The following is a 19,055-nucleotide window of genomic DNA, read 5'->3' on the forward strand; positions in this document are numbered from 1 at the left end:
GATATTAAAACTCCTGAATCTATAATAAAATATAATTCTTGCCATGATTTATTTATGATAATTTTATAAATAATAAGCCATCTAACTTATCCGATCGATAGACTAAGGTTTAACCTATTCCCATCTCTAGAAAGTATCGTATTGTGGCCCCCCTTACCATGCCTGTTGCACTGCGGAGTCTCGACTAGCGGCCATATGGCTGGCTACGCGCAGGAAGCTGCCAAAGTGGCGGGTTGTGTGATGCGGCATTCGGGGCCGATGGGGCCGTTGGGGGAACTGACAGTGCTGGGGAGAGCTTTGTGTCATATTTGCACGCGCACAGGCCGAAAGCAAAGCTCGCAGCCCCAAGCCAGGCACTTGAGCACGGCCATCAGCCTAACCACAGTGATGGCAACTCGTAAAAGTATTAATTGCTTAGCTTTTTTTTCAGGACTTTAGTCTTTAGAAAAAATAAGTTAAATAATCTTTGTAAAAACTTATAGCTCCTTACAGCTAATGATTCTTAAGATTAAATCTTAACTTAAAAATATAATTTATTTAGATACAAAGATGTATCTCAAAGTTTTCATCTTCCTAGAGTTTAAAGATAACTGCCAATTTGGCTTGAAAACTGCTAACTCTCTCATATCTGAAAAAGGCTCTTGCACGCGCCTTATCTCACTCTCTCTCTCTCTTGCTCTTGTTCCCCTAGTCCTTGGGCACACTCGACAGCTCTCCAAACTCTCTGATGGCCCTCTCGCTCGCACGCAGCATAATTGTATTGCATACTTTGGCGCACCGACTAAACTGCCATTAGGAAGGAGAAAGGGGAGAAAGGGGGTAGGGGGCGGGGCTGGTCTGGGCTGGGAAGGTGCCAAGTTTTAAGACTAAAACGGAGGCTTAGCTCTCTTCGGTCGCAGCTGTGTGAGGTCGAGGTGTATCAACTAATGTCAAAGGCGACACGCACGTAGTCGCCTCTCGCACCTCGCATCAGAGCTCTCTAACTGTTTCTCGTGTGTGTGTGAGTGTGTTTGTCTCTCTGTCTTTCCGACTGTCTGTCTATCGGACGGCGTGCGTGTTTGTCTGTCTGTCTCTGACTGTGTGTAGTTGCGGAGGGTGTGGCCTCCGTCCTACGCACCGTCCGTGCAGCCAAGCGGAATTTATGCCGTTAGCTTTGGCCAGGACACGGTGTAACTGTAAATGCCCAGCTTCCAGCTAAATCCCTCCATCCCCCCCTTACCCCACTGTACTGTGTCCATTTTAAATAAATGCTGACAGCTAAATGAAAATATTTAACGTACGTGCAGAATTCTAGCCGCTGACATTTTGCACGTCCCGTTATTTTATTTTTTTTTATTCCTGTCCGGACTTGTCCGTCTCTCAGACGGATAGACGTCAGCCTAACAGCGGCCATCTCGCTCGCACTAGTTGAACAATAAATAGAAGCACCTAGTCCGTCCGAATGTGTTGACACTGTAGGACGTTTTTCGCCGTTAGCCGCTGGCAGTTGTCATCGCTGTTTGCCTTCCTCCTGGGCAGTGGCGTCGCATTAGGGGGGGTCCTTAACATATCACTAATTAAATAAATAAAAAAAATTAAACTTTAAATAGAATTCTTTTTAAGAAACTTTTTAAATAAAAAAATATTTTAAATTTTAAAGCCTACTTTTAAGCTAAATCTCGTTCATGTTTAGACATGAATTTCAAGTTCAAACATGAAACTATTTGCCTCAAGCCTCTGCCTATTGTTGTTGCTGCTGAATGTTGACAGGATTAGGGATTCAAAGCGCGTCCGCATCATCGCTAGCCACCCCCCGCCCCTCTGTCCTGCCAGCAGCGACAATTGTCCTTCAAGCCGGACACTCGAAACGGGGTGAAGAAGAAGCCGAGAGAAGGGGGGTGGGTGGTGCCAGGAGCTATTTGGCTTAATGAGTGCCAGCTTGATTTCAAAATGGAGGCCAACTGTTGATAACGGATTTTCTGCAAATCTAAGCGATCCGTAATCCCCCCCACTAATTTTCTCTATTTTTATGGCCTACTGGTCGTATGAGTGATTTTTTTCCCTCCCCCCATACAAGAACCAACGTGTCGTATGAGTAATTTTCTAAGCTAACCTCCCAAAGAAAAGGGTTTTTTTTAAATTGTTTATTTATATTTCCTTTATTATTCAGCATGTTTTTTTATTTTTGCAATTATTATTTATTTATTTTTTATTTATTTATTTTTTGTCCAGTTCAGTTCCTTTAATATAATTTACTTATAGCCTTTTTTTCGTTTCAATTTTGTTTTAACTATTTTTTTTTTGCATATTTCACTGTCAGTTCCTCTTTGTTTTGAGTTTTACATGAGTTTCTTGTTGTTTCTTTTTTTTGTATATCAATATTTTGTTAATATGTATGTATAATTCAGGATTTGGTTATTTATTGTTAATTATTTCCCCCAATTATGCAGTTTTGTTAGTAACCCATTTTCAGTCCCAAATTAAATTTATTGAATACATTGGCTTTCATTCTTCTTTAATATCCATATTTTCGTTTTTATTTTCTTGTATTTTCTTTCATTTTATTTGATTTATTTTCTGTTTTAGTTTTCTACTTCTGGCTATGAAATTTTGGGCTAAATTTCTGTTTGCTCTGGCATGTTTATGCATGTTTATGCTTGTTTGTGTTTGTCTTTTTGCAGAACTTTTTGCACAATTTGCTTTTCATTAAGTGCGACTAGCAGCTCTCCTTCTCCTTCTCCCTCTCCCTCTTTCTCTTCGCTCTTTTTTTTTTATCAATTGTATAATTAAATAAAAAAAAAGTACCGTTGTCAGACATGTTTAGAGCTGTTTTTTTCTTGTAAACTACTAAAATATATTTATCTTTTTTGTATATATATCTAGTATATTTATCCTGATCCTGGCTAAAGTGATTCCTACTCAAGGACATTTACTTTTTATCTTTTATCTGTTCTTTTTTTTTCATCTTTTTTCCTAATCTAGACTATAACGGTAAATTCCTTGGGCTGAACCGGCCAAAAAAAAAAAACCTTTTCATACATATAACTATCTCGCTCTAGCTCGCTCGCTAACTCTCTTGCTCTCTCTTACTCTCTCTCTCTCTCTCTCTCTCTGTTTCGCTCACACATGCATACAAAATACAGTTATAATGATCAGCATCGCGCATACTTCCGTTATAATTTGACTAAAAAGCGAAAGCCGCAAAAACAAAATAATTTTAACGAATTGAGACGAGTCCTTGTCCTTTCGCGTGAGTCCTTGTCCTCGTTTTTGGTGATAAAACATAAAAAATAGGATATTGCCGCTCTCTTTCTTATAACTCTTTTCTCTTCTCATTCTCTAATCCCTTAGAGCCTTCTGTTTGGCGGGCTTTTTGGGCATCACTGTCGCCGTTGCCGTTGCCGTCGCCGTCAGTGGTGGCATTGTGGTTGTTACCGTTTTTTGGCTAGCTCCTGCCGCTGCCACCGCCTTCTTGTGCAGCCTCTTGTGATAGCTCTGGGCCAATGAGTTCACAATCGAAACCACAAAATAACAGACCATTCCAATGACAAAAGTTTCAAAGATCTTCGATAGCAAGTTGCCAGAGTCGGTGGCAGCTCCAGTGGCACCACCACGTCGATGCAATCGCTGCTTCTGATTCTTGAGGAAGGCCTTGAACGGCTCCTGGAGCTTATGACCCAAATAGGGTAGCCCCGCCAGCAGATCCACCGCCCGTTCGATCAGAGTCTCATTGAAAGCGATAATTACAAAGATCTTCTGGATATGCATCTTGATGACGGCCTTGCCGATGAGTGTGGCCCCGAAGAAGGTCCAGAATGGCACCAAGAAGTGGCCGCACGTTATGCCAGCCAGATCGAACAAAGGATTAGGAATCTACAAAGTCAAATGTGTAAAATAAGGACACTTGGCAGGACAATGATTTTCACCACTCACGCTTGCACAGGCCAGAATGCCAAAGAACCCAACTCGCTCCACCACCCGCTCCATGAACAGCTTCCCCTTGTCCATCAGACTGAGGTTCTTTTGATGGCGCTTGGCATTCAGGGCCTCGAACTCGGCCAACTCCTCGGCATCATCCGGATCATAGCCGGACAGTCGCGCCGCCTTGGCCATGAAGTAAGGAGGCAGTTCACCCAGAGCAGTGCCAGCACCCCACAAGAACGCCTCCAGACGCACCTTGGACATGATGGACCAGATATTGGGCACTCTCTTGTCATACGGCTCCTCCGGACAGATGATGCTGTGAAGGATATAGAACAAGGATTAACTTAAAGTCTCCTTTTAAGGATCATCTGTATGATGCACTTACTCATCCGGGTATGGTGGCTGTGGGAATCGAAGCGAATTGCACTCGTAGGCCGCCAATGTAACGCTGGCTATGTGCGGCCCCAAATACAGGAGGAACGTGTGGAGGCCAGTGCCCAATCCCACCGACGAGAGAACACCCAGACCCAGCCAATAGACAAAGAACCAGGTGTTCCTCCGGACAAACTCAATGGCCAGCTGATGGGGACCATCCACTTTGTAAACTAAGCTAAATACGATGCCTAATACTATCAGAATGGCCAGCAAGAGTCTCTGCTGCAGTAGTCTATAATGGATAGAGGAGGATTAAATATTAGGATGAGGAAGTAGAGGATGAAGCTAACCTGGAACTCCATGTATGCAGCAGGGCAGTTAACTCGAGGGCACAGTACTTGAGGGTTTGGAGTGGACGTCGCCAGAGAACCAGCTGGCTACGCTCCTCCCGCTCACGTTCGCGCTGTTTGTCTTTTTGGTTCTTCTCCTTGCGACTGTTGGGCGCTACTTTGCCCAAAAGTGGTGTGTCCAGCATCCTGTGCGAGGTGGACACTTTCGAGGAGCTAGTGGTGTGGTTGTTAGTAGTATTGTTATTTGCTTTTAAACTTCCGTTGGCTGCCACTGTCACTGACGCTTGTGGCAATTGCCTCTTGTGGTTTTTGTTGTTGGAATTGCTATTATTGTGGCGATTTTTTTGGTTTTGATTTTGATTTTGATTTTGGTGATTTTGGGATGCATGGCTACTGCTGCTGCTGCTGCTACTGCTGCTGCTGCTGGTGAGGATCGTCTCCTTCTTCGAGTGTTGTGACATTTAAGCGGTTTTTTGGCTGGTTTTTTGTAAGGCTGATCGGAAAACTAAAAAAAAAAAATGCCACAAAATATAAAATAAAAATGTAGAGTAGAGTCTCTCCAATTGATATTCCAATGCCACTGATGATGATGATCCCGATCCTTCCGGACTGGACACAAATTTTTTCACCACAAATGATTTTTAATTTTGACAAAAAATAATAGATTCTCTGCTATTTCGTTAAAAAAATATCTTATTAATGACGACTACTTGCACGAACTTGCGTTGCAAAAATTTAAATATTTTATAGAAATACGAAAGGAAAGTAAATAAATAAAAAAAAAAAACACTTAAATTGGACTGATAAAAGTGATAAGCTCTAAAGCGACGAGGGGCTGCCAAGTGTGTGTACGGTGTGTACGGCTCTATGTCTGAATTATTTCTAACCGATTGCCCTGATTTCCCCCCCAAAAGCCTTTCAAATTTCAAATTTCACTAACGCACCGCGTACTACAACTAACTAATACTACTTAATATTATATTTAAATCGGTGGACGATAAGAGGATCCACTACTTGCGAATAATTCTCATATTTAAATAGCGATTCGAGGGGCAAAATACACTTTTTCTTATCAATTTCATTCAGAGTTCGATACATTACGATATGGATTTGAAGAAGAGGTCTATAAAGAGGGGTTCTCGTTGGAATTTTATTTATTTTAAAGGTGGAGGATCCTGCTTTTTTGTCTTGGACTTTGGGTTAGGAGGCTACTTCCGTATTCGAGTTAGAGTTCCACATCTAACATCTATTTTTTTTTAGGAAATAACTTTATATTTTTAAAAGTATATATATTTAGTGTCTTTTTATATACATTTAAAAAAAATCATAGGTAAAAAAAATTAATATTTTGTCATTACTATTTTGCTTCTTATTCAAAAAAATATTAAAAATATATAATCTGAATAAGAATCTTTCTAGGTTATTATTTATAGCGATTATTGTATATTCTTCTATAATTCTATAATTTTAAATATATTTATAAACATTTTTAGCTAAAATACTACAATTTTATAATCAGAAAAGTGATAATATTTCTGTAATCTTCTGTAAGATATTTTCTCTCAGACCTAGAATCTTAATATCTTAGAGTATTAATCATAGAGTCTAGAGTATAATTTTTCTATAATTCTATAATTTTCTATAAATTGTAGCTAAAAAACTATTATTTTATAATCATAAAAGTGATATCTTCTAATATCTTCTTCTGTAATATGTTCTATAAGATTCTACCTCTTAGAACCTAAAATCTAAATATCCTAGAGTATTAATCATAACGACTATATCTTTATTCCTCTATAATTCAAAAAGTATGCGGGTTAGTTGATAGTTTTATTTATTTTATTTTTTTTTAAATTGAATTTGATTTGGTGGGAAAATGTTTTTAATTTTCGGTAGCTATGCGGCCGCCTGTCTGCCACTTGACTTGGCGAGTGTGTGTTGTGTTTGTGTGTGTGTTTAAAAGTGTAAATGTGCGAAGCCCGCGGAAAAGCACAACAACAACAATAGCAATAAGAAATGTGAGGAAAAATAAAAAAAATAACAATAGAAGCACTAAAGAACGAAAAACAACAAAAAAGCGCGAGATTATCATGCGATACTCGAGCGCCAATAAAACGGATCCACGTGAAGCAAGCCAGAAACAGAACACAAAGCGTAACAGAAACAGAAGCAGAAAACAGAAACAAAAAACTGAAACAGAAGCAGAAGCAGAAGCACAAAACAGAACACAACAATAACAAAAAACAGCGCCACAAAGCTAATATTGTTTTTGTTTTTTGTTTATAATTAAAATACCCTTTTTTTAAAGAGATATTTAAATATTTTTGTTCAAAAGGCTATAAATTATTGACCTTTCTTTGATCTTTCTTTAATTTATAATTTAAACAATAACTATTAGTTCTATAAGTTAGAAATTTTCAAAGATTTCAAGAGTATAAGAGTAAAAATAATAACATTTCTTAAAAATTATGACTTTTTAAATGATTTTTAAACACTTTACCCTACTAAGACTTAAAATTCTAATATTTTTTAACACTTTAAAGAAGATAAGACCATAAATTAGTGTGTTTTTGTCTTATCTTTTTTAAAATTTAACTTTTTAGAAGACTATCTGATAAAAAAAATGCATAAACTGTGAAAAAAATTCAAAAAATCTTTAGTTTTCAGATAAAATAAATAAAAACTCTACATTTTTGAAAGGTTTAAGATAAAGTTTTATTTAAAAATGCTATAAACATAAGTTCTAAAGTTCAAAACCCTAAAAAAATACTTTTAAGAACTTTTTAATTGAAAAATTATTGTTATAAGAGCATTATCCCACAGATTTATGGTTTAAAATTGAAAATAAAAACAATATAAAAAGATTTAAGACTAAAGTCTTACTTTAAAAATAGTACCTAAAGTTCAAAACCCTAAAAAAAACATATTTTAAATTATAAGGAACCATTAAAGGGTATATTAGAGGGTTAAAAACTAAAAGATATAGAAATATTTAAACTAGAGACAGACTTTTAAAGAAAAAGAATAAACTATTGAGTTAAAACTGCAAGAAAAAAACTATTTTTGATAATTTTCCATATAAAAAAAATAAAAACAATATACCCTCATTCACAAGAATGGGTATAGAATCTTCGTTTCCGGCCTTTTGAAGTTTTTGTTATTGTTCCTAGAGGGTAACTACTTTGCCTAATCAGCATTTAGAGCCATAATTTAATAAATCCCCCTACTCATCACTTATTTTTTTTATTTTATTTATTTAGCTCATTTTTTTTTAGTTTTTTTTTTATTATTTTTTTTTTTTTTGCAGTAAGTTAGTAAGTTAGTAACTGGTAGTAAGTAGGTGGCAGTAGTGTGTGGCAACCAATGCAGCTGTTCCACGTCGTACCGGGAAAGTGGGGTGTCGGTGTGACTTTGGCAGGGGGGGGTGGTGGTTGCAAAAGCCACCCCCAAATAACAAAAACAAAGAAACAAACGCCGCCACAAGGGGCAAGCAAAGAAAAAGGAAAATAGAAATAAAATAATGAAGAAAAAAAAGAAAAGGAAAATGCGACAACAAATCAATTGAAGCCAAGAGAAATAACTACGCCACCAATAAATAACTATTTTTTAATATATTTTTTTTAATCTAATTTACACCGTCACGAGTACAACAACAACAACAACAACAACAACAACAGCAATAACAAACAATGTCAGGTCGAATTTTTTTCGCGTTTTTTCTTTTTTTTCTCATTTTTTTTTCTTGCGACAACTGTTTTGTAACTTTTGGTTGAAGTAACCGCCTTTATGGGTAATGCCAGTGATCCCATATGGTGTTTACCTGATTCTTTAACTTTCTACGTATGACCCGTCGTTATGGCTCGGCCGTAATTGCACTTTGGCACGATGTTTCACATGAAAACAGCGATTTGTTAATAATTTTAAGTAGCCCAGCCGATCGACTGGTGGGTGGCTGCACCGACGCTTCACAACACTGCCACGCCACCACTGTCCAGCACTTGGCCAAAAAGTGTGGCCAATTTTGTTAAGGCCAGTGCTGCCCATCAAGTGGATGGTAAGGCGCGCAATTCAAAATAGCTAGACTTGCTACTTAGTGATAAGAGCTAGGTTTTTTTTGGCGATAAGATATTGTGAAACAAAAGTATGAGTCACTAACTAGAAACAAAGGGTGTTGGATATATAGTATAGACTAAAATTAATATTTTTCTTAAAAAAAATACAGTTAAAAATGATTAAAAACCCTTAGGAATGATAAGAACCCTACACTTGTATGATTTAAAATAAGTAGAAAGTGCGAGAAAGATTGGTACAACTTCCCTACAGAGATAAGGATTTTTTTTCTTAATAATATATATATATATATATTTTGTAAGACATTCTCTTTGTCAAAACAAGACAGTTATCAGTTAAGTATTCTTTCCTAATCCCAGAAATATATATATATATATATATATTTTTATCGGAGAAACAAAGAAAAGCCAGAGCTTTGTATACTTTTGTTGTTTTTATTTATTTAATAATAGATTAATTACCATACACTTAACCGAGAGAGTCCTATTCGTAACCATACACACTAAATATGCACAAAATTTTCTTGTATTGTTTTAAAAAAAAAAAAAACTCATATATAGAGGGGGTTGTAGGAGAAAAGGAGCGCATTTAAAAAAAAAAACGTTAAAAAAAAAACAAAATTTAAAGCAAAGTAAAGTACAAAAGTGCGAAATATTTTATTGCACGAGGGAGGGAGGGGGGTATAGTTAGGGGTGTTAGTTAATGGACTTTAGTTGAAATACTAACGCGTTTTTAGAAAAATGTGTATATATATAAAATAATTCTTCACATAACAATTGTTTTTTGTCGTTTTTCTGTTTTGGTTTTTTCTTCTTTTTTTTTTTGTTTTGTTTCCTAAGTTCAGATCATATATATTTTTTTTTTTGTTATTTTTTTTTTTCAATTCGTTTAGCTAACTTTTGCGTCCTTATTTTTTTTTTTTTTTAAGCTGCTTGCGAAACATAAAATATAGTTTATATTTATATATAGGGGGTGTGTGGGTGTGTGTGTGTGTGTGTTGTTTCGGTTTCTTAGCCAAGTTAGTTAATCGCGGCCATTCCATAGACATTCTCATCCGAATAGGCAATGTACAGGAAGTAATCCTCCTCATGATGTTCCTACAAAAAAATTATACATAATTTTTTAATAAAAAAAAAAAATATAAATAAATAGGAATAAGACACATACCTGATAGAGGGATCCCATGGTAGCCGATGTTGGTGGAATGACGTTGTTCACAAAGAAGAAGAGTGCATCCTCGGGACGCAGGTGGATGCGCTTGCGAATCAGAAAGTAGAACTGGCCGACGGTGAGGTCAGAGGGCACCAGGTACTTCTTCTTGTCCAGATCTCCAATACGCGCCTTGGGTGCCTTCTCAACAATCACCTTTAAAATTTTAAATTAAAAATTTATTAAAAATAATGTAAACTGCATTACGTGACAAAAATATTTCAACATATTTTGCAATTTCTGTGTTTCTAATTACATTCTACTACGTGTATTATTGCATAAGTCATCAAATTTCATAAAAATCGTGCTTAAAATTTCTATTTTTTAAATGACAAATATTTAAGATATTTTTGTTTGCAATTTTTTTTAAACTCTATAGTTAAAAAACTAGTATTAGTGAGTTTTTTTTGTTTATTTTGGCATCGATCCTGGTGGAAATTAATTGGCCAACTGGTTTCTGGCCAAGTTTGGAGCAGGAAGCCGGGGTTAGCAGCATAATGAATACCAAATTAGCAAAATGAGAACCCCCCCTAGAGCAAAAACTCAACCTTAGAGCCAAAAACAAGCGTCATTGGCCGAAATCAAGGTGTTTTTTTTTTTTTTTTATAATATAGTATTAGTATGTACTATATATTAGTTAGTATTTTAGTATTGGTACTATATAGAATTCAGATATATATATCAGCTGGCCTTGCCCCTCGGTCAGCTGTTGTGATGTTATGTGATTTCTTTTTTCGAAATTTTGTGCATTTGCCAAAAACAAAAAAAAAAAATAAATAAATAAAAACAAAGAGAAATAACAATAATATACATATGTATGTATGTATGCAACTCACATACACACTTACACACATATACATATTTAAAGCAATTTTTTTGTATATTATGTAGTTGGGGCACCTTCAGAAAGGAGTTTACTGATAAGGTGATGAAATATTTAATTATTTTGCATTTTTATTTATTTATTTTGTTTTTTTTTTCTCTCCATCTATGACTAATTCGTAGTACTAGTATGTGTTTTTTTTAAACAAAAACAAGCTTCGAATGACAGTGTTAGTGAGTGATTTGTTTTTATGCGCAGTACTTTGCTTAATTTTTTTTTTGTTTTTTTTTTTGTTTTTTGCAAACAAACTAAAACCGAAACCGAAAATGAAATTAAAATTAAAAACAACTGGTTGTGATCTCTCTCTCTCTCTGGCACCACCACCCCCTGTAACAGCTGAGCAAGTGAAACGACTATACATACATACATACAAAAAGAAGAAAACAAGAAAAAACAAAAAACAAAAAAAGAACAAAGCACTTTGAATGTATTTGTGCGTTAGAGGGGGGCTTCAGATTCAGATTCAAATTCAAAATCAAATTCATTTGTTTTTCTCTTTTTTTAGACTAACCTCCCCCCCACCACCTCTTTATGCAACATGCACCTGCCTGGCTAACAAGCAGGTGTAAAATTAATAACAATTACTGACATTTTCCCCCCAATATGCGCAGTATTGATTTTCTTCGGAATACAATACAAAAAAACAAGAAAAAAGAAGAAAAAAAAAAAGCAAACGACGCAAAACAAACGCATACATACAAACTAGCCAACACACACATACACCCACACATACATCTGTTTATATATGCATTTATATGAGAAGAGGGGGGGGATTGGGGATTGGGGGGTACTTACAGGCACACGGTCTGGATATTTGCGACGGATCTTGTCCCCCTCAGCGCGTCGCTTCTCGAAAGCGTGCTCTTCCTTGTACTGGAACTTCATGATTGTGGCAATAAGGTAATTGGCTAAGAAACGCAGTTTTCTTTGATTTTCACTTTTTTTCGCCACCAACAACAACAACTAAACTATACAAAAGTGTATATTGATGGCCGTGTATGTAATTGTGTCTTTCGCTGCTAGTTTGTGTATGTGTGCGGTCTCCGCAGCTGTCGCTCCTATATTGCTCTGTATTGCTGATTGCTGGCTTTGGGGGCTTTGAAGTAGGGTTGTTAAAAATTTATAAAAAATATCAATTTATCGATATGCGTCATCAATATATCGATAGTTGTGTCTCCAATCACGAAAAATGGTAGGTCTCCCAGTAGTACTTCAGCGTGGTGGCAACAATAGCTAACTATTTGGTATTTTTATAGGTATTTTTAGCTATCGTTTATTATATCGATATTTGACAAGTACTTCTCAGAACTAGATGGCGCTAAAAAAAAATTGTGTCGAAAGATCTATTTAAGAAGAATGTAGATTTTCGAAACAAAGGTAAAATTTTAAGATTCCTATTTATGATAATTCTCTCAAGTTAATAGTACCTTAATATCTTATTCATTTGTATAAAATAATATTTAAAAGTAAGTTTTGCGGGAAATATTAGTTGTCATCTGGCAGCACTGAAATGGTACACACACACACACACACACACACTTATCGCCTGAGTGTATTGGAGTGTGAAAAATGAAACTGGCAAAAACGCAAAAACGAGCGAATCAGAAACAGGGTCGTAGTTAACTCGGGAGGGGGGGTGTGTGTGTGCACGAAATGACTAATACCCCCAGCCAAGCGTGAGAGAACAAAGCTCTGCGAATTGGGGGCACATGTTGGGGGGAATTTCCAAATTTTTCCAAATACCCGATTGTTTTTGAAAAACGGAAAACGGGTTTTTGAAATGGCGGCCAAGTGGGGTAAAGGAAATGTGGAAAGTCGCCGCTAACAGATGGCCCTTCTCATCGAAATATCGATACGATGTATCTTCTATCTATCGCACGTACTTATAGTGGTGTGTGTTTGTGGAAGCAGGCGACGACGACGGGGTATAAAATAAGCGAATCGCAGGCACAAGCAGAGGCCGAAAACAACTAAATTGCAGCTGCTATATGGCTATGGCTCGCGGTAAAGGCGAAAGAACGCCGAAAGGCAAACGAGCGATAGGCGAACTGAGTGGCGCGTCATGGGCGTAGACCCATGGGATGGGTACTTGACTTGACTGTTAAGTAGTCTCTGAAAAACAGGAATGCGACTGGTTATTCAAATGTATTTTATGCTTTCTTTGAATTTCAGTTTTCGGTTAACATATTTAACAATCAATGAATGAACTTGGGGTTAGAAATAGATAAAATGACGGAAGTAAATAGTTATAGACCAGCTGATTGAGATATTTATTGGGAAAAAGCCTCTTCAATATGCATTTCTATCGCCACACGTGGGGGGCCATAAATAAGCTCGTCGTGCTTGCACAAACGCGACTAAAAATTTAATGCCCCTGACGCATCCGCAACCCCTCATGAATAATGGGACAACGACGCCGCTGCTGCATCGCAACTGAGTCCAGTGTTGCCAGCTTAGCTGCTTTAAAGCTCGATATATATTGAGATATTATTTGTAACTATTATTAAGATTGTTTAAAACTAAATAATTAAATTAATAACATGTCAAATTTATTATTAAATATAAAAATTAATATTTTTTAATAAAAATATATATAGTTCTACTTAATACTTAATTTTAAAAGTTCGAAAAATAAAAACAACTCTTTGTAGTTATATTTTTGTAATTTTTTATAGTTTCTTCGTTAAGTTTAATTAGTTTTTTATTAATTTTAGGTCGTATTTATTGCTAAGCTAGCACCTTCTGGCTGTAAACAACGTGGCAACACTGCCCGACGCAACCGAGAGAGCCAAGCAGCGCCATCACACACAGACGTCGCCGGCAAGCGAAACGTTGAGGGGTGCCAGAAGAGAGATACAGATACAATCGGGGAAGCTAGAGCGGGCGAGATAGCGATAGCTCCTGTTACCAGTTCGTAGTTCCCAGTTAGGCAGGCAGTTGTCTTCCACAGCTGCACGCTATCCTTTTGTGTTGTCGTCACACCGTGTTTAAATCGCCCCCCTTTTTTTGTGTTCAGGCCTGTTTGGCATCGACGCCCCTGTCACAGGCAGAAGAAGAAGAAGCAGAGAAGGTAGAAGAAGAAGCAAAAGCAGTGGCAGTAGCAGTAGAGAGAAGCGAAGCAGAGGCAACAGCAGAAACGAACGAAACAGCAGAAACAGCACACAGCTCGGTAAAGGCAAAAAGGCAAAGCTGTGGAGTAGTTGTTTGGATGTGGACGGAACGGAAGACTGTCGGCGACTAACATAAAATTAAAAAAAACCAAAATACATGCTGGCTGGCTGGCGGTGGCAATCGCAGCTCATCGCATCAAGCATCTCCAGGCATTCTTGCATCAACGCATCTTGCATTAAAGCATCTTGCAACAACGCATCATCTCGTATCGCATCAAAGGTAAGCAAAGCAAAGCAAGCCTCCTAAACGCCGCGTACCGAATTCCCGGCCACATTCTCTACTCTCTTCATGTTCAGTTCTGCCGAAGTCGGATCCCAATCGCCATCTGAATCTTTCGCTAAACTGAACTGAATGATGTGTTTCAGTTTGGCCTGCCAGCCTAGCGTGTATGTTCATGTCTCTCTGTATGTGTGTGTGTGTTTGTGTGTGTTTTTGCGATATTTGGCAATGTAAGTGTGACTATATAGTTTTTTTTTGTTGTTGTGGGGGGGTGAAGCAAAAAAGCTCTTCTCTATGTTGCCAAGAAAATAAGTTTGGATAAAAAAGCATTTGTATTTTTTTTTTTCAACAAAATATATCAAATAGAAATTTTCTGCTGCTGTTGTGTCTTTGTGTGTGTGTGTGTGTGTGTGTTTCTGTTTCACTCACTTTCAGTGTATGTGTGCGCTTCGCACTCTCTCTGGGTGTGCAAGAGAGTGCGTGTGTGTTAGTGATGGCAGTTGGTATTAGTGCTGGCAGTTATGTGTTAGTGACGGACCAAAAAGAACCCGACTTGGACAACGACAACGACACTGTAAAAATTCGATTTGTATGTTATGTGTGTGTGTGTGTGGTGTGCGAGGCGGCGAGAAGAATTTTTTTTGCGAATAGAGTGCCGATTTATCGGTTTTGAGTAAATAAAACAAAATAACAACATTAGAAGCGGCCGAGACAGCGGCTAGCACTACTAACAGTAATCAATTGCAACCGAATTAAATACAAATTCCCCCTCTGTTATCCACTCCCCCCCTCTGCATATGTAATCGTAACTGTAAAGCTAATTGTATGCCTTCTTTTTTTTTTCGCTCTCTTTGTCCACCACTCTCTCTCTCTGACTGTGGCTCTCTCTTTTTTTTGCTTCTTCTGCTTTCTGGCATTCTGGCTTTCTTCCTCTTCTCTGCGCTTGGTCTCTGCAACATTTCGCCGGTGGAAATAGCAGTACATTGAGAGGAGCAGCAACGGAAGGACACGAGTGAGGAGCCAGGATATCAACCAAAAGCGATTGTTATAAAAAATCCACGAATCCTGGGCCGCTTCACTACCACCACCACTACATCATCATCATCATCATCATCATTATTCTCATTATCATCCCTTAATCTTCATCAGGATTGGCTGAAATTGGCAGGATCAGGAATAGGAACAGGAACAGGATCTGGATCAGGATCAGGATTAGGATTATAGCCCAAAAATGTCCAACGGGAATGCGTCGGCCTCGTTCTTCGAGAACGGGACCGCCACACAGTTCGAATACTGCTACCAGATGTACCCCGAGGTCCTCAAGCTGAAGGCCGAGAAGCGCTCCAAGAAGCCACAGGAGCTCATCCGTTTGGATCAATGGTATCAGAATGAACTGCCCAAGCTGATCAAGGCACGCGGCAAGGACGCCCACATGGTATATGACGAACTGGTACAGAGCATGAAATGGAAACAGTCGCGTGGCAAGTTCTATCCCCAGTTGTCCTACTTGGTCAAGGTGAATACACCCCGTGCCGTCGTCCAGGAGACAAAGAAGGCCTTCCGCAAGCTACCCAATTTGGAGCAAGCGATTACAGCTTTATCGAACCTCAAGGGTGTCGGGACAACAATGGCATCCGCCCTGTTGGCCGCCGCCGCCCCCGACTCAGCACCGTTTATGGCCGATGAATGCCTGATGGCCATACCGGAGATCGAGGGTATCGATTATACCACCAAGGAGTACCTCAACTTCGTCAATCACATCCAGTCTACAGTGGAGCGCCTCAATGCTGAGGTTGGTGGCGAGACGCCGCACTGGTCGCCGCATCGTGTCGAATTGGCATTATGGTCGCATTATGTCGCCAATGACCTCAGTCCCGAGATGCTGGACGATATGCCGGCGCCGGGAGCAACTGCATCATCGGGCAATACAGTTGCCGGTGGTGCCGGCAATCTCAGCACAAATGGTAGTCTGGGCAGCAAGAGCAGCAAGGTTCTCGATGGCGATGATACCAATGACGGTGTGGCCGTCGATCTGGACGACGAGAGCCTGGGAGCAGGTAAGTGTTTCTACCCCGAGATTCATGACTTTCGTATTGTTGGTGGCGGTTTTTTGTGGTTTCTTGGGCGAGTTATTCCCCCCAACTAGACCACAACCCGTCACTGACCACTGCAGACCATTACTTAGAGTGTTTTTTGTCCACAGGCGGTCGGAACACTGCTACCGAATCGGAGACAGAGAACGAGAACACCAACCCGGCTGTCCTCACCGGCGACTCCAAGATCAACAACAGCAACAGCAATGCAGCTGGTGTGGTGGGCGCTTTGCAGGACGGCGACTCGAACTTTGTATCGAACGATTCCACCTCACAGGAGCCGATCATCGATGACAATGATGGCACCACACAGACAACCGCCACCACCACATCCACGGAGGACGGTGAGCCGGCCATGTCCCTGGGAATTGGCATTGGAATTGGCATTGGCATTGGAATGGGTGTGAGTGGCGGCGGAACACCGCTGGCCAGCGACTCGGAGAGCAATCTGGAGGCGCCACTTAAAGCCAACAGTCTGACAAGCCTCAACCAGCCAGCAGCAGCAGCAGCACCAGCACAGCCCACGAGCCATGCTCCCAGCCAGCAGCCGCACAACAACAACAAGCAGATCACCAACAACGGGCAGGTAGCCTCTCCAGGCACAGAGGCAGGATCAGCAGGAGCAGTTCCTGAAGTAAAGCCGACCAGCAAAGTGGGAGTGGCCGCCAATGGTAATGGCAATGGCAATGGAGTGCTGGGCGATGGAGAGGACGAGGATGAGGAGGAACTGGAGGAGGAGGATGAGGACGAGAACGAGAATGAGGCGGAGATAGAGGCTGATGAGAGCAACAGTAGCAATGGCATTGTGCGGGACAGTAAACTGCAGCAGTTGCAGCAGGTGGTGGCGACGAACAAAGCAGAAGCGGCGGAGACGGAGACGGCGGCGGCGGCAGCGGCAGCAGCGGCGGCGGGAGATGATGGCGTGGTGGTGGCAGCCATTGGCCAGAAGCGATCGGCACTGCACTGCGATATGGAGCTGAAGAATGCCGGCGGCGGCGGCGGTGTGGGGGAGAAGTCGCCGGAGCTGAAGAAACTGCGCAGCGAATGAGGCGGGCGAGGATGCGGAAATGATAACGAATGGCGGATGCGGATACGGATGCGGATACGGATATGGAAGCTGAGGCGGAAGCGGAAGCGATGGGGGTAGAGGGGGGGGGCGGTTCGATTCGATTTCAATATCGGGGGTTTACCGGACACACCGTATCTGGTGGAAAGACATATGTATGTAGTGCAGTTGAGTCCGAAATAGAGACATAGAGCAACATTACCTACACTTTACCACAACAACATTCAAGAAATTCTACTATTAAGCAACTAATTATACCTACATATAATATATTATATATATATAAACGACATATAACGAGAGAACACACAACACACAACACAACACAGCACACAACACTCACGCAACATGAAACATAAAAAAGAAAACAAAGCTCAGATCATATAGAAGGAGGGGGGAGACAGCAGAACCACAAACATTTCAATAGGAATAGGGATAGAAAGTGAGGAGGAGAAGAATTAGAATCAGGCCGCAAGTGTAGACAGTAGACAGGCAGAAGAATCAGAATCAGAAGAATCCGATATCCGATCATGATGAAATAGAAACCGAGAAGAGCTGGAGAAGATGAAGAAAGAGAGTTCAGATTGCAGCAACAGCATGTTAACTTAATATTATTAATTGAAACGAAAAGCAAATACATAAATAGAAAAAAAAAAAAAAACTATATAAACCAGATCCAGATGGAAGCGATATTTTTACATACAGAAGTCAAGAAAATAAGGAACATTTAAATATAACATTTAAAAGAAATTTACAAATGCCGCAGTTGCCCACTACATACAACAAAAAAAAAAGAAATTAATATTAAAACAAAAAAAAAAACAGAAAAAGGATGAAAAGGAAAACAATAATTATAATAAAAAAAAAGAAACAGAAAAGTAATTTATATACATAAGTATTTAAATTTAACAATAAATCAAAACTTGTCGCATATAAACACGCATTCGTCGTGATTCCGAGATCCCCAACGCCCCCAGCCACGCCCCCTATATATATATATTCTGCCACAGCTCGCTCTCTCTCTCTCACTCTATCTCTCTCTCTCTCTCTAACACACAACAAATCGGAAGAAACAAAGCAAAACAAAACAAAACAAAAACAAAACTCATTTCAAAAACACTAAGAAATTTTTGTGGTCGTAACTGTAATAATATAATTTATATTTTATGTGTACAACTTTTTTTTTTTTAAAAAAACTATACATATACTGAATTTTTTATAATTTATACGATAATCACTTTTTCATTTTTGATTTCCACAAACGGACAGTCCTAACTGGATGGAGTGTAGGGGATGCTTTGGGGGGGAATTGTTGGAGACGGTGACGATGGCGGGCAGTGCCTGCCACCCACCCCCATGTGACCTCCAAGGCGACCCGGCAATCGCACCCAGTTCGGACTTCACGCAAAAAGAAAACAGCAAAAAAAAAACACACATCTCAAAATTATAATCATTTTATTATTAGTAGCATAAGACCGAATAAAATGTGAAATATTAAGAGAACACGTCATCAAACTGAACAAAAATCGCCATACGTTTTGAGTTTTTTCAACATCCCAAGTGAGCAGCGCGTTTTTCAAATTCAAATTTGAAAAGGAGTCGACTTTTTTTCAGTATATCGAAATTTCGATAGTCCGCTATCGATATGTACCATTAAAAAAAAAAGTCTGGCAGCCCTGTTAGAGATGAGCGCTACTGTTGTATAGCTTTGAAAC

The 19,055-nt window shown here is 39.2% G+C and overlaps 3 protein-coding genes across 5 annotated transcripts; 1 reads left to right on the forward strand and 2 right to left on the reverse strand.

The window, feature by feature from the left end:
* Nucleotides 1–3,122: 3,122 nt before the first annotated feature.
* LOC6503517 (vacuole membrane protein 1) lies at nucleotides 3,123–8,634 on the reverse strand. The gene is made up of 5 exons (XM_014905480.3): nucleotides 8,449–8,634; nucleotides 4,629–5,133; nucleotides 4,289–4,570; nucleotides 3,913–4,219; nucleotides 3,123–3,852 (listed from the first exon to the last, which is right to left on the reverse strand). Exons 2-5 carry the CDS (start codon nucleotides 5,087–5,089, stop codon nucleotides 3,319–3,321), a joined length of 1,584 nt encoding a protein of 527 aa, XP_014760966.1. The 5' UTR covers nucleotides 5,090–5,133; nucleotides 8,449–8,634; the 3' UTR covers nucleotides 3,123–3,318.
* Nucleotides 8,635–9,113: 479 nt separating this feature from the next.
* Nucleotides 9,114–11,904, reverse strand: LOC6503516 (gamma-aminobutyric acid receptor-associated protein). The gene is made up of 3 exons (XM_001964190.4): nucleotides 11,587–11,904; nucleotides 9,867–10,064; nucleotides 9,114–9,796 (listed from the first exon to the last, which is right to left on the reverse strand). The coding sequence occupies exons 1-3, from the start codon at nucleotides 11,674–11,676 to the stop codon at nucleotides 9,719–9,721; spliced, it is 366 nt and encodes a 121-aa protein (XP_001964226.1). The 5' UTR covers nucleotides 11,677–11,904; the 3' UTR covers nucleotides 9,114–9,718.
* A 1,441-nt stretch (nucleotides 11,905–13,345) lies between these two features.
* On the forward strand, nucleotides 13,346–18,866 carry LOC6504120. 3 transcript variants are annotated; one of them, XM_032452870.2, is made up of 4 exons: nucleotides 13,566–13,701; nucleotides 13,808–14,181; nucleotides 15,158–16,238; nucleotides 16,385–18,866. In XM_032452870.2, exons 3-4 carry the CDS (start codon nucleotides 15,413–15,415, stop codon nucleotides 17,320–17,322), a joined length of 1,764 nt encoding a protein of 587 aa, XP_032308761.1. In that variant the 5' UTR covers nucleotides 13,566–13,701; nucleotides 13,808–14,181; nucleotides 15,158–15,412; the 3' UTR covers nucleotides 17,323–18,866. The 3 variants fall into 3 exon arrangements, with proteins under 3 accessions (XP_032308762.1, XP_001964227.1, XP_032308761.1); XM_032452871.2 differs by having other exon boundaries at nucleotides 13,346–14,181; nucleotides 15,161–16,238; XM_001964191.4 differs by having other exon boundaries at nucleotides 13,346–14,181; nucleotides 15,331–16,238.
* Nucleotides 18,867–19,055: the final 189 nt, after the last annotated feature.

Source organism: Drosophila ananassae, chromosome XL (genome assembly GCF_017639315.1).
Source record: "Drosophila ananassae strain 14024-0371.13 chromosome XL, ASM1763931v2, whole genome shotgun sequence".
Lineage (NCBI taxonomy): Eukaryota > Metazoa > Arthropoda > Insecta > Diptera > Drosophilidae > Drosophila > Drosophila ananassae.

Coding starts and splice junctions, on each gene's coding strand:
- LOC6504120 (XM_032452871.2), top strand. CDS start 15,413: ATGTCCAACGGGAATGCGTCGGCCTCGTTCTTCGAGAACGGGACCGCC. Junction 16,239..16,384: donor CGACGAGAGCCTGGGAGCAG/GTAAGTGTTTCT, acceptor TTTTGTCCACAG/GCGGTCGGAACACTGCTACC.
- LOC6503517 (XM_014905480.3), bottom strand. CDS start 5,089: ATGTCACAACACTCGAAGAAGGAGACGATCCTCACCAGCAGCAGCAGC. Junction 4,571..4,628: donor CTGCATACATGGAGTTCCAG/GTTAGCTTCATC, acceptor TATCCATTATAG/ACTACTGCAGCAGAGACTCT. Junction 3,853..3,912: donor GCATTCTGGCCTGTGCAAGC/GTGAGTGGTGAA, acceptor TTGACTTTGTAG/ATTCCTAATCCTTTGTTCGA.
- LOC6503516 (XM_001964190.4), bottom strand. CDS start 11,676: ATGAAGTTCCAGTACAAGGAAGAGCACGCTTTCGAGAAGCGACGCGCT. Junction 10,065..11,586: donor AATATCCAGACCGTGTGCCT/GTAAGTACCCCC, acceptor AAAATTTTAAAG/GTGATTGTTGAGAAGGCACC. Junction 9,797..9,866: donor CCATGGGATCCCTCTATCAG/GTATGTGTCTTA, acceptor ATTTTTTTGTAG/GAACATCATGAGGAGGATTA.